General features: G+C 46.9%; 1 protein-coding gene across 2 annotated transcripts in view; it reads right to left on the minus strand.

Moving 5' to 3' along the window:
• Positions 1–20,289, minus strand: part of WDR76 (WD repeat domain 76) — a 773,733-nt gene that overhangs the window by 227,721 nt on the left and 525,723 nt on the right. For both annotated transcript variants that reach the window (XM_044077715.1, XM_044077713.1), the window contains exon 10: positions 15,927–16,042. In XM_044077715.1, coding sequence (XP_043933650.1) covers positions 15,927–16,042 — 116 coding nt within the window. The remainder of the gene's footprint in view (positions 1–15,926; positions 16,043–20,289) is intronic.

Consider the following 20,289-nt stretch of genomic DNA (forward strand, 5'->3'; position numbering starts at 1 on the left):
ATGAGAAGCGGGATAGCTGCCGCCATAGAACCTAGGGCCCTCAGGACCAAGCTGCAGTTGGAGATGGTTGCAGGATCGCTGTCACATGACACTTCAGGCTGGCGATACGGTCTGGGGTGAGAAAGGCTCATTGATCTGGTGTCTAGTCTTCCTCCTATGAAATCTATAACTTGAGTGGGATTCAGAAAGATTTCTCCCAGTTGATCGTGATGCCCAGCCTTGGTGCTAGTTGAAGAAAGTAATCCCTGGCTGAGCACAGAAGATGCCTTGATGATGAGCCAGTCGTCCAGGTACGGAAAGACCTGTAATCCCTGGAGCCTCAGGTGGGCCGCTACCACCGCTAGCACCTTGGTAAACACCCTGGGGGCTGAGGTGAGACCAAAGGGAGGACCCTGAACTGATAATGACTGGCTCCCAGCCGGAAGAAACCTCCTGCTGTCCATCCGAATGTGGTAATCCTTGAGGTCTATGGAGCACATCCAGTCGTTCTCCCTCAAGAGGGGAGTATAGATTGCAGGGTGGCCATCCGGAACTTTTGCTTGGTTACTGACAGGTTCAACTGGGAAAGGTCTAAGATTGGTCTTAAGTCCCCGTCTTCTTTGGCACTAAAAAGAACCTGGAGTAAAACCCTAATCCGGTTTGATCTGGGGACGCTGGATGGCTCTTTTCTAGCAGCTGCTCGATGGGTGGAACATCTGGGAGGTCTGCTAGATTTGGGAACCTTGAATAGGGAATTGAATATCCTCTGGATATAACTCAAGCACCCAACTGTCTGTTGTTATGGACTCCCAAGAAGTCAGGTGCATCGAACCGCCCGACTGCCTCCAGAGACGGACAGCCGGGCAATCCTTCAGGGCTGCTGCGTGGTCTCTCAGAGAAAGGTTCTCTGGACCCAAAGTTGCCAGGAGCCCCTGCCTCTAGCACGACGACCTCCCGTCCTCCTCTGCCACGGAAGGACTGGTTATCCGGAGCAGGTTGGGACTGCTGCGACTTCGGAACCACATCTTCTTCTGTCCCTTTTGGTTCTTAGAGAAGGACCTCTGGGGAGCTGAGAAGCGGACTGACGGCAGACAGCGTCTTCGCTCTGGACAACAGTCTTGCCAAACAAGGCAGAACCATGCCTTGAAGGGCTCTGCAAAATCACAATGGCGGAGCCAGGCCTGTCGCCTCATGACTAGGCCTGCTCCCAGCGGCTCCCTCAGTAGCATGAGACAGTAGCCGCATAGATGTATTGGAAACTGATCTGAGAGTGGCCATTCGGGTGGAGTAAACCTGTTTATCCTCACTGAGATGGACTCGGGGAGATGCAGCGTATTCTTTAATCAGATCCCGCTGCATCCTAATGACATGTGCCATGTAGTTCAGCTCTCAAGGAGAAGGTTGCTGAACTAAAACTCGCTTCCCAATGCGATCCATCGAACGGGACTTCTTGCCGGAGGATGCGGAGGACTCTCCTGGGCCAATTCCTCTTCGTGGCTGCAGCCATCATCATGGCATCTACTGGGGACCCTTACTCCAGTGGGTGCGGTCTGATGGAGGAGAAAGAATGCGGCGCTTAGGGATAGGCTCAATGGTGTCCGGATCCTTCCACGCCCTGATGGAGATAAGATCCACCAGGGGTCAGCAGGAGGGACACCCAAGAGGTAGAAGGGCCCTCGAATGCCTCCAAGAACACAGACTCGTCGAAGAAGCCTTGGGGCAGACCACCCCTGATCCTTAACATCTCCATGATGTCTCCAAATGACCTCAGGGGTGACCTAGGGAGCCTTCCCTTCATCCAAGTCTGTGTCTTCAGTGACGGACTCAGGGGAGTCCATGTGCCTCCTCTTGCACTTACGCTTCCGAGGTACTTCATCGGGGCTGTCAGTACTCTTCAGCAGTTGGATGTTCCAAGGGAACCACTTGGGACATCGAGGCGGGCTGTCCCTGGGACCGGCTGGTGGGGGCCTGGCCCAACTGCAATGGAGTGCGGGATGGAGCCGTGGCAGGGACCGGGGGTCCGGATGTCCTCGACAGTGCCCTTTCCACTACGTTGAAAGCAGAGGGGGAGCCAGCTTCTCTAAGCCCCAAGAGCCGACCCCACCGGATCCGACCCGTCGCCGGATCGAGTCGGAGTCGAACCGCCGGATCCGAGACCAGTGTGCTCCGACCTGGACGGGCGAAGACACACCAGCTCCCTCGGATCCGAGGCTCGGCCTCGGCTCGAGAGGTCGGGTCCCGAAGCACTCAAGGGATGGGACGGATCCGAGGTGCGCCGACCCATCGGATCCGACCCACCCCGGATCCAAATCTGCACGGCGCCGACAGCTCGAACCCGTGGTATGGGTCGGAGAAGGAGCCATAGAGCACTCCCATTTGCATTTGGGCCTGGATGAATTTCCTCATCATCCGGTCCATATCAGCTTCACTCATAGAAAAGGTTGATCTAGAGGAGGCCACCTCGGTGACCTCCTGAAGGGCTAGCCTCCTCCTCCTCGGGTCCAGGAGAGAACCGGAGTGGAGCCGAGGAGGAGGAAAGCTAGAAGGCACAGGGAGGCCGCTTAGATGGAGGAGCGAACTAGAAGTTTCGGCTCTCCTCTTGTGGTGCTTCTCCTGTGCCTCTCCTTCTGTCTCTCCTTAGAGGAATCCTTCCTCCGGCAACTTAGAGGAGGTTGAGTCCCAGCGGAGGGGAGAACTCACAACAGGTTGCTGAGAGGAAGGGCAGAGGCAGCGGTATCTGGGGGTAAAAGACCCGCCAGCACCAACCTCCGTTCCCTCAAAGCCGGGGTTGAACCCTGCACAAATGGTACAACCAGATGACAGGTGTTCAACCCAGTGTGGCCATCTGCTGGGGATAGCTTATGGCCACACTGCGTCATTTTGAAACACAGCCTTATGGGCTTCAGACATAGTAACCCTAAGGCCTAACACACACACACACAAAACAAACTAAAACCGATAAATTTAAACAAAAGAGAGGAAAGCCTAAACACACTCAACACTAACTGAATCAAGAAAGAAAATAAAGATTTTAAAACTTTTAGTCAAAAACTATTTCTTATCTTCACCAGCCAGGAGCTCTGGAATTCGTAGCTACTTGACCAAATCTGAGGTCAGTCAGGGCTTGGCAAGGGATTATGGGTAAGAGGGAGGAGCTAGGAGCTCAGAGCCTAAGCTTTTAATTGGGATCCGATACCCACAGGTTGCAGACGAATGAAGTCTGCCTACTTCAGATCTTATGTTTCAGTTTTGAAGAGCGTTGATATTAGGGGTGCACTGTTAAAAAATCACGCATTCTTTCGTAGCTAAGCTAGATGGCCTTTATCCGCCTCAGGTTTTTACTCCTTTGGTAGCTTTGGTTATCAATTTTATCACAGCAGAGGGATGGGCGGGGAATGCATAAGAAGCCACACCTTTGCACTGAAAAAAAAAAAATACAGCGACAACATGAATTTAGTAGCCCCTAGTCTTACTTTGGCTGCTGTGTGCGTGTGTGTCTCTCTCTCTCTCTCTCATATATATATATATATATATATATATATGTATGTATGTGTGTGTGTGTGTGTGTGTGTGTGTGTGTGTGTGGATATGATAGGCAGGAAAGTACAGTTTTGTACACTTACCATAAATGTAGATGTTTGAGTGTATTCACTGTTGCAGTCATTACATTTGGGTAATCTGCTGGCAGATTGCCCTCAGTCGGCCTGAATAACAAAGTCTTGGGTCCTGCGTCGGTTGCCGTCTCCTCTTCCATGACGTCAGGTCATCAGGTGTATAAAACATGCGGCAGACGTAATTTTAATCAGTTTTTCATGCCCCAGATGTCAGGTGCCCCCCAAATGGGGAGCAATTTGGGTATAGTGAAGGAAAGAAAAGGTATAGAAAGGGGGCTGGTGGGTGGGTAACCCGCACTGCAACAGTGAATACACTCGAGCATCTACATTTATGGTAAGTGTACACAACTGTACTATGTTCTTCGTGTTTCACTGTTGCAGTCATTACATTTGGGTAGAATCCTAAAGCTATGGAATGGAGGATGGAACTAAACAGCATTAAAAGCCGCTATAAGACCCTGCAGGACTGCAGTGGCAAAGTCTGACCTGGATTTAGAGAAGAGAGGTAAATAATGCTTTGTGAACGTATGAACTGAGCTCCAAGTAACAGTTTCTAAAATATCTCTGGTAGGGACCCCTCTGAGAAAAGCTGTTGAAGTAGAGGCAGCCCAGGTGGAGTGGGATCTGATCTCCTTGGGCACAGGTTTACCATGGTGCAAGTAGCAGAAACGAATGCAATGGCTTATCCATTTAGAAATAGTCTGCTTCGATACAGCCTTCCCCTCTGATCCTGCAGCAAATGCTACCAGTAGTTGCTCAGACTTTCTTAGAGGATTTTGTCCTGTTTAAGTAGAATCTTCATTGCCTGTGTACATCCAATGAATGCAGAATTTGCTCCCCCTTGTTCTGCGGATTTGGGAAAAAAGTTGGCAGGTGAATGGTCTAGTTAAGCGCCACACTGGATACCACCTTAGGCATAAAAGAAGGATTGGCCCTGAGGGCCACCCTGTCTGGGTAAAAAATAATGAAAGGCTCCACTGCCATGAGAGCCTGTAGTTCTGAAACCCTTCTAGCTGAAGTGACTGCCAAAAGAAAAGCAGTCTTCCAAGAAAGACATTTTTTATATCCGCAGTAGCTGCTGGTTCAAAAGGAGGCAGGGTGAGTTTTTCCAGCACAAAATTGAGGTCCCATGCAGGAGTTGGTGCTCTCCTGGGAGGCCTTAAATTTTTGGCTCCTCTGAGATACTGTTTTAGCAGTGGATAAGAAAAGAGGGGAGACTCTGTGTTGTAATGAGCCCAGATGGCAGATGCATGGATTTTTATTGAAGAAAAGGATAGGCCCTTGTCAAGCATCTCAGTTAAGTATTGTAAAATCTGAGGAATATTGGGCTTTGCTGTGTCTATTCCTTGTGCTCTCTTCCATTTATCAGCATAAGATTTTCTAGTACTAGGCCTTCTAGCTTCCAAAATGACATCCATCACAGGTTTACTGAGAGATGTGGTTTGAATAATTAGTTGATTAGCCATGCTGCAAGATTCAGAGTTTGGAGCAGAGTGTGCAGAATTTGATAGTTCTGCTGAGACAATAGATGAGGTGTTTGAGGCAAGTACCACGGAGGAAGGTGTGACATATTCCTTAGAAGCAAGTACTAGTGTTGGTGAGGCCAGTCCGGAGCAATTAGAATCATTTTTGTTTTTTCCTGTCTGACTTTTAGTAAGATCTTGGAGAGCTGAGGCAGAGGGGGAAAGGCATAGACTGATAAGTTTTTCCAGCTGAAGGATAGAGCCTCCACTTTCCATGCTTTTTTGTGATGAGCTCTTGTGCAGAATTTGTCCAACTGATAGTTTTGGGGAGAGGCAAATAGATCTATGTCTGGGCTTCCCCATTTCTGTGTTGTTATGCTGAAGGTTTGTGGATCCAGTTTCCATTCGTGCAGGTCCATACGATTTCTGCTTAGGTCGTCTGCCAAATATTTTGATTTCCTGGCAGGAAATGAGCTTGAAGATGTATTTGGTAAGTCAAGGCTGTGTTCCACAAGGCCATGGCTAGTTTGTATAGGGGGTAGGAATGGGTACCCCCCTGCTTGTTTATGTACCACATAACTGTGGTGTTGTCAGTCTTTAATCAGTAGTTGTCCTGGATAAAGTCCTTGAAGGCTGTCAGAGCATTCAGAACAGCTAGCATTTCTTTCTGGTTGATATGTAAATAAAATAATTTTCTTGGGTGGCATAAGCTATGGTACCTTGCTGGCTAGGCTTACGTAGGCCCTTGGGCTGATAGCCTAGTACCTACCTATGTAGATGCATTTGGTTTGGGCTCCATTTGCCCTGAATACATCTCCCTGCCACGTGGGCTCCCCAAGCATAGTCTGATACGTCTGTAGTTAGGGTTTGGGTGACATGGGGTAGAGTGAATGACCGTCCCTTGTTTTGGTGACATGTCTCTACCCACCAAAGAAACTCCTGTTGTAGGCAGGGAATGAGACGGATCATTTTTTCCAGGCTGTGACAATGTTGACTCCATAAATTTTTTAGGTACCACTGTAGTTTCCTCATATGCAGTCTCGCATATGGAATTAGTAGAATGCAGGATGCCATGAACCCCAAAGCCTGCAGAATTTGTCTTGTAGATAACTGGGTTTTTGTTGCCATTTGTTTGAAGTATGTTGTCAATTGCATTTGTTTGTCTGGCGTGAGGTAAGCCATCTGGGCAGTTGTATTCAAGCTTAGACCCAGGAATGTAATTACTTGAGAGGGTACCAGTTGTGATTTATTTTTGTTTATGGTGCACCCTAGGCATGCTAGAAGCCTGTTTGCAAACGCCAGATGCTGAAGAAGAGTGTCCTTGTCCTCTGCCTGAATGAGACAATCATCCAGATAAGGATAAATTTGAATGTTTCTTTGTCTGCAAAATGCAATTTCTGGTGCCAGGCACTTTGTAAAGTCCCTGGGTGCAGTAGATAAACCAAAGGGCAGTACACAGAATTGGTAATGCAAAAAACCTGCTTTGAAGCAGAGGCATCTCCTGCACGATTCCCTTATTGGGATATGCAGGTATGTCTCTTAAGTCTAGAGTTACCAACATGGCATTCTTGCCTAGCATAGGCAGTAGCTGTTGTAAAGTCAGCATTTTGAATTTTGGAATATCTAGGAACGTGTTCAGAATCAATAAGTCCAGTATTGGACACCATGATTGGTCTTTTCTAGGTACCAGGAAAAGTCTTGAATAAAATCCTTGTCCTTTTTCCTTTTCTGGTACCGGTTGAATAGCCCCCATATCCATGAGGGACAGGATTTGTTTCTGGGCCTCTGCCCACTGGTTTTGTAGCAGATCTGGCCATCCATTTGGAATTGGCAAAGTATGGAAATGAAATATGTAACCCTGGGATACTATGTTTAATACCCACTTGTCCTGGGTAATTAACTGCCAATTTTGAGCATGAAGTACTAGTTTTCCCCCCAAGGGGGCTGCCAAAAGAAAAGTGTTTGGAGATGGTAGAGGAATGTCACTGAGACTGCTTACTGTAGGGTTGTGCTTTGTTACCTCCAGATTTGGAAATGGATGCACCCCATTGCTTTGACCTGTAAGATCCCTGTGATTGATATCTGGAGCCTTTTGAGCGCCTGCGTTTGCCCTGAGTGGCTCTGTTGGACACAGGAAAGGACCAATTCTTAGTAGGACCAGTGCCTACTGAACCTGGGTGGCTGCACTTGCAAGAAATCTTTTACAGTTTGCATAGATTTAGCTTTGTCTTCCATTTTCTTTAAAATCTCTTCTGCCTCATTACCAAACAGACTATCATGCTGTAAAGAGGCATCCAACAATTTAGCTTTAACATGATCAGGCAGATTTTGCTCCTTGAGCCAGGCATGCCCTTCTTATCACAGATCCAGTTACGGCGGCCCTGCAAGAAGCCTCCAAGGAATCAAAGCCACATTGCAAAGTATGCTTTCCAACCTGTTCTGCTGAATGCAATAAATCCTATAACTCTATTTTCCACACAATCAGAAATCAACATAATTTTCGGTTTCAGTAAGCTCATAACATATAGTTGATATTTAAGCATATGAAATTGGCAGTTTAAAGCCCTGATTCCCAAGGTTGCAGACGTATAAACCTTCTTACCCGATCTATCCAGTGCCCTGGAGTCTCTATCAGAAGGGGTAGGATTTTTGGCTGTAGAAGCTTTAACACCCTTGGGACCCTGAGAAATAGTCTCAGGATCAGCAGCAGGAAAAGAAATTTGTGGGAGTCAGGAACCCTGTAATATCTGTCTGACTTACTAGGAGCCGAAGGAAGGGAATCAGGAGCCATGCTTGATTCCGACAACACATCAACAATGTCCAGTACAGGAGGTATTACCAAAGGCCTATGCTGAGAAAGAAGAAGAAAATCCCTAAGCCTCTTTTTTTTTTGATTCAAAGAAGTCCTGACTCTCGCAGTAAAAATGTTTCCTTAAAAAGTATGCAAAGTCTCTCTAAAAGAGTAATCCTCAGGAGAAGATGCAGATGGGATGGATTCCTCCGCATCAGAATCCTCATAAGGTGGGAAAGAAAATTCCTGATTAGAAGAGGAATCAGAAGAAATGGAAACCTGATCTGAAGATTCATAATCCGTGCCTTGCCTAGGCCTCTTAGCAGGGGGGTGGGGGGGTCATGGTAATTAAATCCTAAGCCATTTTGATCATTTTTTTTAGGCATAGGGGCTGAGCACGTGGCTCATGTGTCAGTTTTGTCGTTTTTGACCTTATTTTTGTTGATGGCATCAGTTTAATATAAAAATTTTGAGGCCTAAAAACACCCTCAGAAGCCGGTGCCTGCTCAGCAGCTCCGGACCCATCCAAGGGAGAGACAGCCGCGGGTAAAATACTTTGCGAATCTAGCGGCATACCGAACTCTGAATGGGTCTTGGTAGAGGCCTGCGACTCAAAAGTAGCAGGTATCAGAGGCTGCGAAAGAGCCTCACTGAGTTCCGGCAACTGGCTTAGGAGAAGCTTTGTTATTCAGGCCGACTGAGGGCAACCAGCCAGCAGATTACCCAAATTTAATGACTGCAACAGTGAAACACGAAGAACATCAAATACACACCTACCTACAAGCAGAATTCATAGTAATAAATCAAAATCAGTTTTTTACACATTCAAATTAAATGAAAAAATTAAAATATTCTAAATATGGTCCTGCAAATCATCAACAGAACTGCTAAATAACTCATTATACTACAAAGCAGCAAAACTAAACAGCCTAACTGCTAAAATCACTACAAATAAAGTGAGCCAACAATCACAGCGCAACAGAAATCTTAAAAACACTTGAATATATTTTTATCCTTTAAATTTCATTTGGTTGCAAGATCATCATCATCTTCTCAGTATCATGAAGGCTACAAAATTTTAGGGGGATCAGTTGTACTAGCACTTGCTTCGAAATTCCTAAAAAGCTTTCCTCTGATACAGCATCCATCTTCTCTTTCTGAATGTAAAATAAATTACTAACATAAAAGTGCAAGCATATGTAAATACAAGCACATGATGTTTTCAAATCCAACCTTTTTAGTAATCATTGCAAAAGATTATCCAACATTCTGTACATTCATAACAGCCCATACCAATATCTAGTCATTCCACTATCAAGTTAATGCCAGCACCCCATTACGGACAACATAGAAACAGTGATAATTAGCACCGAGGATCATGGCTATAAAGCTGTTAATGAGCTACATATCTGTGCTACAGGGCTTGATTTCCTCAGCCTTCCTTTGCCTACTGCGTGGCCTTGAGCATGTCACTTGTCCCAATATTGTTCTGGGACAATTGGGAGTTTAGTCTAGGCTCCTCAATAGTCTCCTGGACTGAATGTCTTCTAACCACCTATGAACCTAGGATGTTTCTCTAAAAAAAGAAGTTATGTTCTTACCATAACGTTCCATGTGAATTGTTCATCTCGCCTTTGTTCTTACACACGGGTTCGGAGCAGATACTCGGCTCAGAGTCGGCCACATCACAAGCTCTACATCTCAGAGAAAGCTCGAGGCACAGTCCTATCCCATGATCCTCCAGTACTATCCCTCAGATCTAGTTTGCAAACACCCGAAGAGTACCAACAACCATTGCGCTCAAACGCACTGAAGCATACACGCCAAGTGAAACGCTAAACTCATTCATAACACAGATATGAACCTAACCTGTCGTCCAATAAGAGAATAGACAATTCTGTAATCTAGAGAGAGATCAACTAGCATCTAGTCCTACCCGTTCTTCCAGAACGCGTTGGGGGGATGGAGGGAGGGAATGTAAGAACAAAGGCGAGATGAACAATTCACATGGAACGTTATGGTAAGAACATAACTTCTTTATGTGAAATTGTTTGATCTCGCCGTTTGTTCTTACACACAGGTAGCGTCCCTAGCTCCTTTACCCCGGGTGGCTCAAGGAAGAATGTCCCTGAGGACAGTGGAACCAAACGACGCCCTGTCCCTAGAGTTTCTATCAACTTTGTAGTGGGTCATAAAAGTATGCGGTTTTGCCCAAGTTGCCGCTGCACAGATGGTGTCTAATGGCAGACGAGCAGCATGGGCCAAAGTAGTAGAAACCGCCCTCGTAGAATGAGCCTTAGGCTTAAACGGAAGTGGCTGTCTGGATTCTGAATAGACGAAATTTATGCATTCTGAAAGCCACTTGGATAAAGTGCCTTTTGTTACCACCATCCCTTTCCTCTGATCAGCATATGACACAAACAGTTGGTCCGATTTTCTATCTTCCTTAGTTCGGTCCAAGTAAAACCTCAGCTGCCTGTGAACGTCTAACTTGTGCAGCATATATTCCAATTTGTTAGAATGTTTTTTGAAGAAGGTGGGTAGTTCAATAGACTGAGGCTGAGCACACTTTTGGAAGAAAGGATGGGTTAGTACGTAATGTCACTCTATCCGGATGAAAAATCATAAGGGGGTCGATCAGACAATGTTTGTAATTCTGAAATCCTACGAGCCGAAGTGATCGCCACAAGAAAAAGAGTTTTCCACGACAACTATTTGAGTGGAGTGGTTGACGCTGGCTTGAATGGAGACAACATGAGCCGGGACAGCATTAAGTTCAGATTCCATGGCACAACCGGATCCCGAAAAGGTGGCCGGAGGAGAAAGGTGCCTTTCATAAAGGCTTTGCAAAGTCGGTGGGACATGAGCGATTTATCCCCTTCACCATAATGGAAGTTAGATATGGCAGCAAGTTGTACTCTGATCGTAGAATTCGAAGCTCCCTCTTGAAAAAGAGTAGAAAGAAAGTCTAATATCTTGTGTACTGGAGCCACTAACAGGTCTATACAGTGTTATGAGGCCCAATACGCAAATCGTTTCCATTTGCTCCTGTACAGTTTCCTTGTGGAAGCTTTATGGGAAGACACAATTATATGTTGTACTGCTGGGGACAAGACATCCGACCTGGCTAAGATGGGAAGCGGAGCAGCCAAGCTGTCAGTTTGAGGGACCTGAGAGATGGGTGAGGAATCCCCGACAAGTGCGTCAATAGGTCTGGCACCGAGTCCAGAATCCACGGCTCCTCCACCTGGTAGGTTCGAAGAAAGGGGAATCAGATTTGTCGAAGCCAGAATGGGGCTCTCACAATTATAGTCCTTTCCAGACGTTTGGCTTTCTGCAAGAATCTGGGTGAGTGGAACAGGAGGGAAGGCATATAGGAGACCGGGGGCCAATCGTGTACCAGTGCGTCCCTGGGGGCACCCCCGGGGAGGGGGCAGTAGGGCAAAATAGCGTCTGCATTTGGCATTTAGGGTGGATGCAAAAAGGTCACTGCAAGGCTGGCCCCATCTGCGGAAAATCCTTTCTGCTACTTGAGGTTTGAGGGACCACTCGTGAGGCAACAGGATGGCTCTGCTCAACCTGTCCGCAATGACGTTGGACGTCCCCGGGATGTGCGTTGCTATCAAAGCGTCTGGTGGACACAGCCCATTGCCAAATTCTCAGGGCCTCCCTGCATAACGGGTAAGACCTGGTTCCTCCCTGTTTGTTAATGTACCAGACCACTGACATGTTGTCCGTCTGAACTGTCACCGTTCCTAGAGGTAAAGGGTAGTGAAAGTGTTGCAACGCTAGAAACACCGCCCTCAGCTCTAGGACATTGATGTGCAGGTTGTACTCCAACTTGGACCATTCTCCTTGGACAGTTCTCCCCTGAAAAAGTCCCCCCCACCCTATCAGGGAAGTGTCCGTGGTTATTGTGGCTGTCGGACTGGGTAGTACAAACGGCCGGCCTATTGTCAGATCCTAACTGTGTAACCACCATAGAAGATCCCATTTGCAAGTGTTTGTAATCAAGATGCTGTGCGACAACGGGAGTCGTTGGAAGGACCACTGAGCGAAAAGCAGCCACTGGAGAACTCTCATGTGCATCCTGCCTAGGGGGATTAAGATAAGTGTGGCTGACATCATTCCCAGGACCTTCAGAACTTGCGCTGCGGGAACTCTCCTGTTTTGAAGAAGGATTGAGATTTGATCCTTGAGGGTTGATACTCTTGCCTGGGGTAGTTTGATCAGAGCCAGAGAAGTATCTAATTCCGTTCCTATGAATGAAATATGCTGCGAGGGTGATAAGACAGATTTTTCGAAATTGACTGTGATGCCTAAATTGGAACACAGATTTATGGTGTAATCTCTGGCTTGCACGAGATGATGCTCGGTGGTGGCGGTAAGGAGCCAGTCGTCTAGGTACGGAAACACTCGAAATCCTAACCGTCTCAAGTGAGACGCCACTACTGCCATGCATTTGGTGAACACCCTGGGGACTGAGGTGAGACCAAAGGGCAGGGCCCAAAACTGATAATGACTGGCTCCCAGCCGAAAGTGCAGGTGATCTCTTGACGCTCTGTCCATTTTGATGTGGTAGAACGCGTCCTTGAGATCTATAGAGCACATCCAGTTGCCCTCCTGTAAAAAAGGAAGGATCGACTGTAGCGTGACCATCCGGAATTTTTCCTTCCTTACGAAGGTGTTGAGTCTGCTGAGGTCCAATATTGGCCTCCAGTCCCCTGTTTTCTTTGGAACTAAAAAGAATTTTGAGTAAGTTCCGGATCCTATTTGGTCCGCCGGGACTGGTTGGATGACTCTGTTTACGAGCAGCCTTTCTATTTCTACGACTGCTTGATCCCGCAGACTGGGTGGGACATCTGGGAATCTTTTGGGGGCAGGGAGAAATTTTAGAAATGGACTAGTGTAGCCTCTGGTAATTATGCTTTTCACCCAAGAATCTGAAGTGATATTTAGCCAGGCCTCTGGGTGTAAAGCCAAGCGACCCCCGACTGCCTCCACAGCAGGACAGCCGGGCCTCCTTTCAGGAGCGCTGAAAGGGCTTTCCAGGGATAGGAATCCCTGTCGCCCTGGTTTTGCGGACCCCCCTCTGCCGCCTGGGTGGCGTCTTCCATTCCTCCCCCCTCCTCTGCCTCTGGAGGGGGGGGGATCACTCTGTGTGGACTGAAAGGACCACAGTCTTCCGGAACCACATTTTTCCACCTCTTTGCCCTTTGGGGTATGGTCTAGATGGGGCAGAAAAACGGACCCCTACGGCAGACAGGGTCTTCCTTTCTTGCTCACACCTAGTGAGAGTCTCCTTTACTTTCGGTCCAAAAAGGGAGGCACCATCAAAGGGGGCATTAGTAAAGGAAGACTTGAAGGCTTCCGCGATGGAGCAAAGGCGCAACCAGGATGGTCTCCGCAGAGCAATCGCTGAGGCTGCAGCCCTAGTCAAACCTTCGGCTGCATACAAGATGAGCCTCGTGGATGAGTTAACTATGGAATTGAGGGTGTTGAGTTGTGCTGTTACTTTCTCAGAGACAGCAGCATCTGTGTTACCCTGTAGAGTATCTCCTAGCTCTTTCAGGAGATCTCTCTGTAGTCGCGTGAAATGCGAAAGGTAGTTCAGCGATCGCATAGAAAAAGTCGCAGAACTAAAAACGTGCTTTCCGTCCATAGTCCTGGAATTTTTGTTAGGAGGATGGACAGAGGAAGATGCTTCGGACATTTCCTTCTTAGTGGCCGCCGCCACCACCATAGCATCCACCAGGACTCCTTTGGTAAAATACGCCTTGACCTGAGGGGCTGGAATGTATTTAATCGGTCTGCGAGGGACTGGTTCCACTGCATCAGGCGTCTCCCACGCCCTTCGAGTTATCAAGTCCATCAATTCGTCGTAGGGCGGGGTCACCCAGGAGGTAGAAGGTCGAGCCCCAAATGCCTTCAGCAACACCGATTCATCCTCAGTAGGGGCAAGGGTCTGCCAGTCTCCCCTCTGTTTCAGAACCTCTAGGATGTCAGCAAATGAGACATCCTCAGATAGGGACTGTGGGGACCCCTCTGATTCATCCAAATCGGTGTCCGAAGTTAAAGATTCCTGTGGGGAATCAATGTGCCTCCTCTTGCACAATTTTTTACTCGGTACCTCCTCAGAGGGGGCATCTGGGGAAGCCGCCGAGGAACAGGGGACACCCTCTGGGGCTAGCTGAGGCATTGGGTCTCTACACTTAGTTGGGACCGACGGTACAGAAGCGGAACGCGGCCCCTTAGGGGAAGGGGAAGATTCCGATGAAGTCAAAGTCTGTTCAGACAAGACCTTCCTCATGATGTTGAAGGCTCCGGTGTCCCGGCCTGAGGACCCCACCGGATCTGAAGAGCCAGGTAGCTTCCCCGAGACCATGGGCTCAGACCCTGAGCCGAGGCTCCAAGGGGGAGAGTCGGTACCGAAAGCTCGGTTAGACTCTCCGCCCCAGAACCAAGGAAAAAACGTCGGCTCCGAGACCCTTCGATAGGCTCCGAAGGTGTCGAGGTCAATGGTGCCGATCTCACTCCTGGAGGCTCCGGCACCATGGGCTCTACAATCATCGGATCCTCGACTCCCGGCTCCGACGACTCGACGGGTCTCGGAGGAGGATCTGTCGAAGACATAGGGAGGGCTTCCAGTTTCGAAACCAATTGGGACGAAACCGCAATCGGTTTGGATAGAGCCGTGTTCCCCATGAGCTTCTGTACCACTCGATCCACATCGGTGTCTGATAGTGACCTAGAAGAACGGGTCGAAGGGACCGAAGTAGTCACCGAGCGAAGGATCGAAGGTGGCGGCATCTCTGACACCGGCTCCAAGACCTGAGCCTCGATCAGAGACAAATGTTCGATGCTCGGGCCCGAGGTCTGTGGAGCCGGCGACCAAATGTTGTATGAGGTGCTCGGAGCCGATGACTTGGGCTCCGATACCTTCAAGGACTTAGATCCCTTCAAAGACTTAGATGCTAGTTCAGCCTTCTCCAGGGCATCTTGGAATTCGGGTTTCAATAACCCTCTATTAACCAACTTCCTGTGCCTCTCCATCATGACCCTCCCACTGAAGGAATGACAAATGGAACAGTCTTCCTGCAGATGGAGAGGGCCAAGACAGTAGACGTAGGAAGAATGGTTGTCCGTAATGGACATTTTTTGTCCACATTGATGCCTTTTGAACCCTGACTTTACCTTTTCTGCCATGTTCGAAAAAGAATTTAAGCACTACCTTAAACTATGTAGAAAACACTGCACACTAGCTATCTACTACTAAATGACACTGCACACTCTTAAAGTAGCTAAGGTGAATAATTTTTTATAAAACTATCTACTATGTAAAAATATTTACTACTAAATAACACTGCACACACTTAAACTAGCTAAGAAGGTAATTTTTAAGGCTATTTCTATGTAAAATATCTATATCTAAAGATAAGTAAACACACAATAATTAACTATCAGAGCCTTGACAGGGTCAAATAGGCCTATCCTACAGAAAGGAAGCTTTTACTATTAAGTAAAAAACACACTTGCTACACACTAACACTATACTAATCTAAGTAACTAGAAAAAAAAAAAAAATCACAAAAAAAAAAAAAAAAAATACAAAAATTCTACTGGCCCGAGCCTCTCTTCAATGCGATCCGTTGCAGCGGAAAACTAGATCTGGGGGATAGTACCAGAGGATCATGGGATAGGACTGTGCCTCGAGCTTTCTCTGAGATGCAGAGCTTGTGATGTGGCCAACTCGGAGCAGAGTATCGGCTCCGAACTCCTGTGTAAGAACAAACGGCGAGATCGAACAATTTCACATCACTACATTTCACTTAACATGCAAGTTAAATTCTTGCCTTCATCTACTGTACAAAAATTAACATGTCTGTTACATGGAGTACAAAATTTAGTTCATCAGGAGTCAGCTTGTAAAACACTACTCTCCAAAAGAGGAATCTGATAAAGTTCAACTATAGTATTCAGCCAAAACCATATACTGCAATACTTCTTGGAAGACGGTAAATACTTGGAAAACAATTACTTTAATTAATATAGTCTACAGCATGATTTGTGGCAACTCACCCAGGTGTCCTTCTATCGACAATTGCCAACCCACCATCAAAATGGCTAAGTATCAGAGTGGAGCCATCTTGTCCCAAAAAATCGAAGGAAGAAAGTGAAAAGTCCGTCCTATAAACCTGAACAAACAAATGCAAACTTTCAGTGACCTCAGATTTTTCTTAGTAAGCAGGCGACAGTGGCATACATTATGAATTTTAGCTCACATATGGTACAGAAAAATTAAATCTCGACAATACTTACCAGAATTTAACAAGACGTTTCCCCCATAAGATTAATATAAAAGAAACAGTAGTACAAACGCTGATACACAAAGGCAATGGCATTTACAAAAGACCAGGAATTCATGAACATATTCACTTACCTGTGAATGGAAGATTGCTCACCCATGTATTGACACGCACAGAAAAAATCCAAATAACGATCTTTTGTTTAAAGTCCAAAGATCATTCTATGACACCCTTGCTTCCATTTCCTTAAGTGATGTTTGGTAAAGAACTTAAAATTAATACAATATTATACCTACACTACTGTCAAGACAGATTTTACCAGCTGTCCCAGCACTCCAGCCCATAAGGACACCAGTACTTACAGGAACAGCTAACACAATGGATGGTAGTCTATGGTCTAGTCCAACAGTGTGACAGCAAAACAAAAGGAATGTGGTGCATGGTCTAGTCCAATGCTGTGACTGCAAAACTAATAAAAAGAAAATGACTCATGGTCTAGTCCAATGGTGTGATGGACAAACTAACAAAAGGGATGATGGGTTATGGTCTAGTCCAATGGTGTGATAAGACTCGCATGGCAATAGAGGTGGATAAGTGGGCTCAAGTAAAGTGCCAAGTGGTCAACAACTAGGCTAAGGAATGGGAGAGGAGACTGAGCAGCCAGAGGTCTTCTTGTCTTCCTGTGACTATGACAGCTGCACTAGTAATAAGTAACATGCAAATATATACTCGTCTGACATACAGGGAACACCAATAGCAGAAAATGGACTGAGGGGTGCCCCAGCAGAGGAACAAGGTTGGAACAAATCTGAGATGCTCAGAGTCCTTCATAAACCATCTAGTACCGTAAGAAAAAAGAAGTTATGTACCTACCATAACGTTCCATGTTAGTTGTCTTCTCGCCTTCTTTCTTGCTGGTTGGGTTGGGAGCGAATCCTCGGCTCCGACTCGGCCATCTTCAAAAGCTCGAGAGCTGTTTACTGGCTCGAGGCCTCCCCATATCCCATGATGCCTGGCGCTAGATACCCAGATCTCGTTTGGTAAGTCTAACTGCAGACATAAAAAGGAAGGAATCTTATCCTATAATGCATAAACCCTACCAGAGAGGCTACTAGGCAAAGAGGAATAGCCAGAGAAGACTCAGCCAGTGAAAAAACATAAAGAACTCTTCTCTGTCTACTAGGATAGGGGGATGGAGGGTGGGACACAAGAAAGAAGGCGAGAAGAAGACAACTAACATGGAACGTTATGGTAGGTACATAACTTCTTTATGTTAAGTTGTCTATCTCGCCTTCATTCTTGCTGGTTGGGACAGCGTCCCTAGCACCTAAAATCCTGGGTGGCTCATCGGAACAAACTCTTCAGAACAGTGGAACCAAAATTAGCTCTGCTCCTGGAAACCACATCCAACTTATAATGTGAAATGAAAGTATGCGGGTTGGCCCACGTAGCCGCAGCACAAATAGATTCCATGGGCAACCTAGCCTGAAAGGCCACAGAACTGGCTAAAGCTCTGGTGGAGTGACCTTTTGGTTTAACAGGCAATTCTTTATTCCTCAGTTGATAGATGAATGTGATGATAGTAGTCAACCACCTGGATAAGGTTACTTTTGAAACTGGAAGACCTTGTTTACCATCAGCATAGGAAAGGAAAAGCAGGTCCGATTTTATGATGTCTTTAGTTCCATGCAAATAAAAGCGTAGTTGCCTGTGAACATCTAATTGATGCAATTTATATTCCGCCATGTTGGAGTGGTTGGGAAAAAACACAGGAAGGTCAATGGACTGATTCAAGTTATTCTCAGAAGAAACCTTAGGAAGGAAGGAAGGATTAGTCCTGAGAGCAACCCTGTCATTGTGGAACACTAGGTACGGAGGACGGATACAAAAAGCCTGAAGTTCCGAAACTCTTCTGGCTGAAGTAATCGCTACCAGAAAGAGGGTTTTCCAAGATAAAATCTGCAAAGAACAAGATGCTGCAGGTTCGAAGGGGGGCAAAATTAGAGAAGCTAGAATCAAATTTAGATCCCACGGAGGTGGAGGATCTCTCACTGGGGGCCTGAGCAGAGTGGTCCCTTTGAGAAAGGCTTTACACAGCTTATGAGACATGATATTATTTTCCAACAGGCCAATGTGAAAATTCGAAATTGCAGCTAACTGAACTCTAATTGTAGCGGAAGCGGACCCAGCATGAAAGAGTTCCGCAAGAAATTCCAAAATGTGGTGTACAGGGGCTGAAAAGGGGTCTATACTCTTAGCCTCTTCCCAGGAAGAAAAAGGTTTCCACTTACTAGCGTAGGTTTCTCTAGTCGTAGACTTGTGCGATGATAAAATAATTTTGCGCACAGAGGGAGAGATATCAGGAAGCCTGGCTAAAGTTGGAAGTGGAGCAACCAAGCAGTGAGCTGGAAAGATTGCAGGGATTGTTGCAGCCCGCCCGACTGTAGGATCAGAAGGTCCGGAACTGGGTCCAGAGTCCAAGGCTGCTCGAGATGATGATGATGATGCAGGAATGGGAACCATATTTGTTGAGGCCGGTAAGGAGCAATGAGGATCATTTTGCAGCCTAATACGGTAGCTTTCTGTATTAGCTTCAGGATTAGGGGAAAGGGAGGGAATGCATACAGAAGTCCCTGAGGCTAATCGTGGACTAGAGCGTCTTTGGGGGAATGTCCGGGAAGTGGAAGGAGAGAGAAGAAATTGCTGCACTTGCTGTTGAAGAGGGTGGCAAAAAGGTCGCAGCAAGGTTGGCCCCATTTGCGGAAGATTTGGTCCGTCACTACCCGATTCAGAGACCACTCGTGAGGCATGAGAATTGCTCTGCTCAGCCTGTCTGCTATGACGTTGGATCTCCCAGGGATGTGCATCGCGATCAGAAACCGTTGGGAAGAGATCACCCACTGCCACAGTCTGAGTGCTTCTCGACATAGGGGGTAGGACCTGGTTCCGCCCTGCTTGTTGATGTACCACACTACTGATATATTGTCCGTTTGAACTGCAATGGTTCCGGTAGGAAGAGAGTCCTGAAGACCTTGCAACGCTAAAAGCACGGCCCTCATCTCCAAGACGTTTATATGCAGATGGTACTCGTGAGGATGCCACGTGCCTTGGACTGTTCTGCCCTGATAATGCCCCCCCCCCCACCCGATCAGGGAGGCATCCGTGGTCACCATAGCAACTGGAGGGGGGAGTACAAATGGTCTGCCCTGGGCCAGTGATGTGGAGACCATCCACCATGCAAGGTGCTTTTTGCATGCTTGTGTGATCATAATCATGTGAGACATGGGAAGCTGCTGGAAGGACCATTGGGTGAAAAGAAGCCACTGGAGAATCATCATGTGAAAACGAGCTAGAGGAATGAGTATGATCGCTGCTGCCATGAGACCCAGAGTTTGGAGGACGAACCTGGCTTGAATTCTTTTGCATCCTAATAAGACCTGCACATGTTGACGAATGACTAACACCCTGTCTGGTGGAAGGATGGCTGACATGTCTTTTGTATTTAAATTTGCGCCTATAAAGGTGATAGACTGACAGGGTGACAATGCAGATTTTTCAAAATTCATTGCGATACCTAGTCTGGAGCAAGTCTGGATAGTGTAGTCTCTGGCTCGCAGAAGGTGATGCCTGGTGGTAGCAGTGAGGAGCCAGTCGTCTAGATATGGAAACACCTGGAATCCTTGCCGTCTCAGGTGAGCGGTAACTACTGCCAAACATTTGGTGAACACCCTGGGGGCTGTGGTGAGACCAAAGGGCAGAGCTCTGAACTGATAATGGCTGGCTCCCAGCCGGAAGCAAAGGAATCTTCTGGAAAGTCTGTCCATTTTGATGTGGTAGTACGCAGCCTGAAGATCTATAGAGCACATCAAACTGTCCTGACCCAGAAAGGGTAAAATGGACTGTAGCGTGACCATCCGAAACTTCGTTCTTTGCACAGACCTGTTTAGTCTGCTGAGATTCAGAATGGGTCTCCAGTCCCCTATCTTTTTTGGTACCAAAAAGAACCTTGAGTAAATTCTGGATCCTTGCTGGTCTGCTGGGACTTGCTGGATGGCCCTTTTTCTTAGCAGTTTTGAAACTACTTGAACTGCTTGATCCCTTAGATTGGGTGGAACATCTGGAAGGGACATGTTTAA

The sequence above is a fragment of the Protopterus annectens genome, chromosome 7.part0 (assembly GCF_019279795.1).
Source record: "Protopterus annectens isolate FY-2018-M chromosome 7.part0, PAN1.0, whole genome shotgun sequence".
NCBI classification, from domain to species: Eukaryota; Metazoa; Chordata; order Ceratodontiformes; family Protopteridae; genus Protopterus; species Protopterus annectens.